Source organism: Juglans regia, chromosome 11 (assembly GCF_001411555.2).
Source record: "Juglans regia cultivar Chandler chromosome 11, Walnut 2.0, whole genome shotgun sequence".
Lineage (NCBI taxonomy): Eukaryota > Viridiplantae > Streptophyta > Magnoliopsida > Fagales > Juglandaceae > Juglans > Juglans regia.
Genome location: NC_049911.1, coordinates 31,612,750 through 31,620,245, shown reverse-complemented (window position 1 = coordinate 31,620,245; position 7,496 = coordinate 31,612,750). Strand labels below are relative to the sequence as shown.

The following is a 7,496-nucleotide window of genomic DNA, read 5'->3' as shown; positions in this document are numbered from 1 at the left end:
CTATATTCTAAATATTTGGAATATAGCTAATTCAATGTGAGCAATTTATCCACATAATAGCTAAATTCTCATTTGATTTAACTTTTAGCTAATCCAATGAGAATGCTCTAAGGAATGCTTATTGAGGGACAAAGGGAGGAAGAAGAAGATAAATAAAAAATTAAAAAATAAACGAGGAATAGCTTCATGGTCATTGGCCTGGAGACTCCGTGGTTCTGGTTGTCAAGGGGTTGCGGACAAGATAATGTTCTTCATTAACATAAGATTTCTTCTCTCTTTTCTATGTATTTTTTTATTTTAAATTTTAAAATTGATTGATTAGGGAACTATTCGATGGGATGGATTTAGGATTAGTTCGTTTTTAAGAAAATTTTTAATTCATCTTATTTAATTATTATAATTATTTAAAATTTTTATATAAAATAAAATAAAAAATTTAATTGTTTAAAATAAAAATAATATTAAAAAATATATTTTAATAATATTTTATTTAATTTTTAACTTTCAAAAATTTCACCGCCGGTTGTTGCACATGATTTTCCATCTGCATCGACTGAGTTTTAAAATATACACGATTGATCTGATCAAGTGGTCTAGATCTTAACTGTTTTATTCGTTTATTCTGTTGCTGCTTGGAAGTTATTTTGTCAAACAATTCTGATCATGTGATGGTTAGGAACATGCAGGGATTAGGAGGGGATTTGGATCTATTAGCTAGCTAGCATAAGAAATGGGTGAAAATTTTGTAGTTTTATAGATTAGATTAACTGTTCCTTTCAATAGAATAATTTTTGAAGCAAACAACACGATTGAGTACAAAAACAAATAGCTAGAGCATGATAACCCATTTACAGGGACTCATCTCATTTTCATTGTTTTTAAAATTGAATTGATATTAAATTTAAAAAATTGTAATAATAAGATGAAATAAAATAAATTAAAAAAAAAAATTTAAAATAAACGATGCCAAAAATCAGATATGACATGAAGTGGTCTATATCAAAAATCTCATTCAAATAATTATTATCTATATTTTTCTCATCCCAAGAACTCTTGAAGATCTATCAAACTTGGAACTTTTATCGCAATAAAATGTTGGATCAATCAATTAGGAAAATAAAGTGTTAATTGTAGTTTTTCATGTATATTCCTTGTATATGATCCTTTCGCTTATTTGTCGATAATAAAATCCTCTGAATTTAATTTAAAGTCAATAGCATCATAAAAATATACACGAAATTGGTAGAAATGATCACACTAAAAAACCTACCCAAACAATGAAGTCCGTTGAATATTAAATTATTATTATTATTATTTTAATAGAAGTGGCAATCTCATAATGATATGAGGTCCATCTTTTGCTCGGAAAAACAAAAGAGGGTCCATTTTTTTTTATCGTGTCGCTGACCCCATCATGGCCACTATTCAATAATGTGGGGGCACATTCATAAACCTTATTTTAGTATAGGAAAATGTTGGCAACAATAAAGATAAACAACAAATCAGCTATCCCAACTAGATAAATAATTATAATATATGAGAAGTGTTATATACACAAAAAAATTATATAAAAACAAATTTATAAATTGACGTGATTTTATAAAATCTATTAGATTTACTTTACAATAAAAATAACTTTATAATCTGATGTACCATATCAAGACATATGATCAATTTAAAAATTTACTTTTATATAATATTTTTGTGCTTAAAATATTTTTCACAATATATATAGAAGAATGCTAGATATCAGCTACTAAAATATGAGATATTTTAGGCACACACCTGATAATTTTTTTTAAAAAGATATGAGATATTTTTTATATAGTGAGTAGTTTATAGTAATTTCCACACTATATTTATATTTCTTTATAAGGTGTGAAGGTTTTTTTTCTAGAATATGAGAGTATAGAATGATAAATAGTAATTGATGAGAAAAAAAAAATATATATATATATATATATGCATATGAATTGAAATTGATTTTTTTTAAAATAGGAGAGAGATAGAACAACTAGATGGGAGGGGCAGGGATTATTATTATTATTATTTTCACAGGGAGGGCCAATGGACTATTGATTGGAGGGTGGTAGGGTATATTAATGGAGAGACAGGGAGGCAGGCTTCCAAAGTGGATTAGTCACGCAGCTGTCATTCGGTTCTACAAAGCCAACCCTCTCCCTTCTCCCTTGTAGACAGCAAATTAGCGTTTGCAGCTGTCGGGTCTCTTTCTTTCTCTCTCTCTCCCTCCCTCTCCCCACTTTTTTCTCCTCCTCTTATGTACTTGACCAACCCACTGTTTCAAACAACTCATCAAATAATAACAGCAGCACCAACAACAACGATATCATCATAAACTATATCCACCTCTTCATCTGTCTCTCTGAACCTCTTCAATGATTCTTCCGCTGTGAAAGAAGGGAATGGAGGTTTATCAGGGACGTCATATAGTACAGCTCAAATAAAAGAAAATGAGGTGGGAACAAAGATTTAGACAAGTCCAGGTCTGCTGCATGTCAAGCCCACAAATGATCATATAATTCCAAATTTCATGCACGACGAAGTAGAATACCCATTTGTTGTTGATTTTGATGATTTAGATGCCATGGCTTTTCCACATTACCGATCACAGTTCGGTGACACCACGTTTACCAAAGTGTTTGTTGGAGGCCTAGCTTGGGAAACACCCACCGAAGAAATGCGGAGATATTTCGAGCAGTTTGGAGAGATTCTTGAAGCTGTAATAATCACCGATAAGAATACAGGAAAATCCAAAGGATACGGATTTGTAAGTACTTTCCCAATTTGTGTTGTCATGGACAGATAATTGATCTACGTACGTATAGGTGTTGAAGTTTTCATATAATTAGGTGACTTTTCGTGACCCTGAATCGGCAAGCAGGGCTTGTGCCGAACCAAACCCAGTGATTGATGGGCGGAGAGCCAATTGTAATATCGCTTCGTTTGGACGACCTCGACCTTCACCGCCCCGAGGTTCATGAATTAATTTACGTTTAAATCATTAATTATATTCTGCTTTTTAAGTTAATTTCTTTTTTTTTTTTTTTTTTTCCATAGATTAAAACTACTGCATAACACTTTGGAGGAACTAATTTTGTTGTTAACACAGGAAGAAATCAAGGTGGCAGTTCTAATTACCAATTAGGAGGTGCACCATCCTATAGTGGAGTCCGGCCGGCAGCCTTACATGCACCGCCACCTCCACCTCCTCCTGTCATTTACCCATCTTATGGGTGAGTTAATGCTTTCTATAATATTTACTTGTGCACTGCCAATGACTGATTATCCACGTTCCACATGCAATACATACATATATATATATTTATATATTTAAATGGTCCCCATATATACAGCTTCTTCAAAGGTGCAGACATAAATCACTTTGCATCTCTATTTCTTTTCTCTGTCCTGATCTTGGTATCATCTCGTAAAGAAAAAGCAGATCAATATTTGATGGTATGTGAGGGAGTCTATATCGTCCAATGCTCTGTAGATGTGCATATATATATAATTACCTAACATGTGCAAAGAGCAGTCGCCATGGAGGGTGGGACCCACAATGTTTTAACGTATGCCTCTACCTTATTTACGTCAAATATATAATCATAGATCGACTGTTAATTTTGCTGCAAAATTGTCCAATACTCTCTCAAAAACAAATATCAAGTTAATAATTAAGAAATCTTATTTTATTAATTTCTCATTGATTGATCTTAACTATTAAGAAGTGCAGTACTTGTGACGAGGATGGCTATAAATATATATATTATATAACCCTTGTCATCATGAACAATGTATTTCAAACAGATGGGCCTCAGAGAATCTTAATTTGCGGCCTTTTCACGTTTCGAACGTTAATACATTTACTCTGGTGTTGGGAAAAACTATATGTTCAAGATAAATTGATCATATATAGCAGAAGTTCATCCTTCCATCCTATAAAAAGGTTGACTTTTTTTATAGTTTTGACGTTATAAAAAAACAGTAGCTATTTTCTGATATAGTTATAGTACATGACACAGTCTGATAATTATTAGGGCATATATGGCTACTTATTCAGTACTCTGTCTTTTCGGATGTATACAATTAGTCGTAGGCATGCACACGAACATGTCTACCCATCTTTTTATGTGAACTTGATTGTGTACTTCTAATTTTATTGAGAATTTATATTATATGTAGGCGTGGAAATACCATCATGATCTGTAAAGCACAGTCACATTCACATTTGCCACTTAGTTTCCAGACAGATATATGTATAATATTATATATCGTCCCTCGATGGATCCCTCCTGTACATATGTTTATGCATATGAAATAAGCAATGTCAGCTACAAATCTCAAATATATAATTTTTTTTGTAAAAAAATAGGTCTCACTCTACATTTTTACAAAGACTTATGCAAAATTTATTATCAAATTAGTGCCCAGCTGCAGCCTGCATCATGTCTTTGTAATTCCACTTCAGCCATGCATGCAGTATATATAATCAACGTTAATTCATGTCTTAACAAATTGCTTTCGGTACTGTCATATTTCCTCGTGCCATTGATTCTACAAAAAGAAATATTAATAACACAAGTAATACATGTACGTACGTAGTTTTGTCGGATTACTGGTCTTGATCGTCAATGCCACCGCTCTTGCAGGTATCCAACCTACACTCCTGATTATGGCTTCCACCAAGTTAGTCTCTCTCTCTCTCTTGAATAGGATAATAAGATTTGACAGTTGTGTGACGATTTTTTTATTAAATTTGTACGTTGAATGGGTAGGCACTGTATAACCCACAAGTTCAACAGCAACAATACTACCAGCAGTTGTACGGAACATCATCTTCAACCATGGCCTCTCCCTATTACTATGGTTACTCTTTCCAAGCACCAAGGAGCACATATTCTACAGCCCAGGGGCAACGCGTACCGGGATCCTCATATATTTACCATCCTGTGCAGATGGATGCGTCCCTCTCCGCCTATCCTCCTCCATTAACCCTTCAACCCACGAGGCATCCTTTCCCCTCTTCTACCGGTAACATTTGTTTTTCTCCATTCGTTTTGTTTTAGTTTGACGTTGCTCAGTTACACGTCAATTGCGTACCCTATGCGCTCATTTACACCCACAGGATATGATAAAACATATGAATGGGTTGTGTATGACATGCGCCTATGGTGGGTCACATGGGTTGGGTTCACCCATGTGAATGAGCTGTCTCGGTTTATGCCATGACCCTTGTGATAGGTCAATCGATAGTCATGACAGAGGAACGTACGTAGTGTAAACCAGCAGTACTGACTCCGCGTAGTTTCCAATTAAATGCATTTATTTTTATAAAAATAGAATATATTTATAATTATAAATTGTACCATCATTACATAATTATTTTAAGAAAAATAAATAAAATATATAATTTATATAAAAAAATTAATTTTTTAATAATAATTTTATTTTTTTAAAAATTATTATTATATATTTATTACGATTATACATAATATTATTTTTTTATAAATTACATGGCATTGCAATAATTAAATCACATCGCAGACTTCAAGCTTTGTACTTCGTCAAGAACACGTCTTTATATATATTAAACAGAGTACTGCTCATTTATAAGTTTTAAGTATGTAAATTACATACAAGTTATTTGTTAAAAAATAGATTTTATTAATAAATAATAATTTTTTTTACAAATTTTTAAAATAGTCTATATTTCTACAAGAGTGGCTCTACAGCCACACATGGGAGATCCTGACAGTGCAATTTTTTTTTTTCATATATTTTTTAACAATTATAAATATATATTTTAAAATTTACAACTTTATTAAAAAATATTTCTTTGAACAATAAGTAAAAAAGCAAAAACACTAAATTATGCATATGCTAACTACATTAATCTTGCTTTTAACTGTGATGGTTAATTTGTTTCAGATTCACAGACGGTACAGCGAAGTACTGTCTCGACAGAAACAGAAGCGGGAGTCGTTACTTCAGAAAGTTCCAACAACTGAAGGAACCTGTCAATATATACATGCTGGTTTGGCTACAAGTATCAGCTGTATAAAACTGAAATCTCTATGCCTATGATCATCTCGCTTCTTAAGTCTGAAACTCTCAACGATTCACATAAATCTTTGGCCTGAATCTGTTGCATCAGTACTAATTCTTCGAGAGACTGCCTTTGTTCTTCTCGATCGGCGGGCAGGAAAAGATGGACTCAAGATACATATCGACCACTGCCTTCTGCAGATATTTTCCCCAAAAATATTTCTTCTTCTTTTTTTTTCTATCTGATTTTAATCAAAGTATTTATTCTTCCAGGATAAGAGCTTAACATCTTTCCCAAAATGTACGAACATGGGGGAAATTCCCTCAACAATAAAATTTTGATTTTAAACGTGCTGATCATCTCATAATATAGATCTTGCTTTGCTCTTCCTTCAGGCAAATGTAACTCTAATACATATTACACCATCATCTTAATCGTCACATTATGTTAGGGAGATGATACTCATTAATATTAGATTAGTCTATATTCTTAAAAATAATATTAGAAGAGTTAATATTAGTCTAGTCCAAACTAGGGGCCCAAAGCCCATCATCCATAAATGATAACTATTCAAATTGGTCATGTAGATTAAAACGGGTCCTAATTGCCCTGATTATTAGGGTGGATAAACCTAACACATTATGAATATAGATAATGTGGTGATTAGATAATCTGGATATGTCAGGGATAAGCCTTCTAATGACTAAGCATTGTGCAAAGTTAATCTATTTATGTTACTCATCCAATATTCTTCACGCCTATATATAGGAACAATAAGTAACTCTCGAATCATCTGATTGAGCATTTTTGAATTATTATCCCTCACTTATTGCTAGTTTGAGTATCGGATGTGTCACTGGCACACCGTGCCACCTACATAACAATTTGCAGATTAACGATCACAACCGGTGGTGGGATACGTCCTTTACAAATATATTCAAAAGTTGATGGTTAATCCAAATCAAAACAATAGAATTGAATTGAAGTGAGATAAACAAAAAATAATAATAATATACAACATTTTCCATCTGGCAATTTTCAGTGCATCACTTTTTTAAAAATAAAAATAAAAAATAAGTTCCAAGTAGTTTTGAAGTATAGCACATCTGCACATGTTTCTCTCATCAGATATGATATGATATGGGTTTCGCTCTATTAGTTGCGGACACATGTAACCCAACAAGATCTCACTTGGGTATATATGGCTATTCGAAGGATCCAAAAACAGAGCAATTATTATTCTGTTCATTTTAGATCTTGTTGCACTATTTTTTATAATATTAAGCTTAGTTACGGAATGTAAATAAACATGTAAATTTTAATTAACATATATATATTCTTTAACCTGTTATCTTGCGGGCATGCAGAAGCACTTGAGTAATCATTTTGTGTAAGTTCACGTAAGATGAGCCAGCAGGTCTACTAATGC

At 32.5% G+C, this 7,496-nt stretch overlaps 1 protein-coding gene across 1 annotated transcript; it reads left to right on the top strand.

The window, feature by feature from the left end:
* The first annotated feature begins 2,214 nt into the window (after positions 1–2,214).
* LOC109015193 (RNA-binding protein 38-like) lies at positions 2,215–6,467 on the top strand. The gene is made up of 6 exons (XM_018997675.2): positions 2,215–2,788; positions 2,871–2,994; positions 3,131–3,254; positions 4,671–4,707; positions 4,797–5,052; positions 5,950–6,467. Exons 1-6 carry the CDS (start codon positions 2,552–2,554, stop codon positions 6,027–6,029), a joined length of 858 nt encoding a protein of 285 aa, XP_018853220.2. The 5' UTR covers positions 2,215–2,551; the 3' UTR covers positions 6,030–6,467.
* The last annotated feature ends 1,029 nt before the right edge of the window (positions 6,468–7,496 follow it).

What these genes read in the sequence shown, in the direction of transcription:
- LOC109015193 (XM_018997675.2), top strand. Translation starts at nt 2,552, where the DNA reads ATGCACGACGAAGTAGAATACCCATTTGTTGTTGATTTTGATGATTTA. An exon ending in TCGACCTTCACCGCCCCGAG is followed by an intron (nt 2,995 to 3,130) that starts GTTCATGAATTA and finishes TTGTTAACACAG; the next exon opens with GAAGAAATCAAGGTGGCAGT. An exon ending in CTGATTATGGCTTCCACCAA is followed by an intron (nt 4,708 to 4,796) that starts GTTAGTCTCTCT and finishes TTGAATGGGTAG; the next exon opens with GCACTGTATAACCCACAAGT.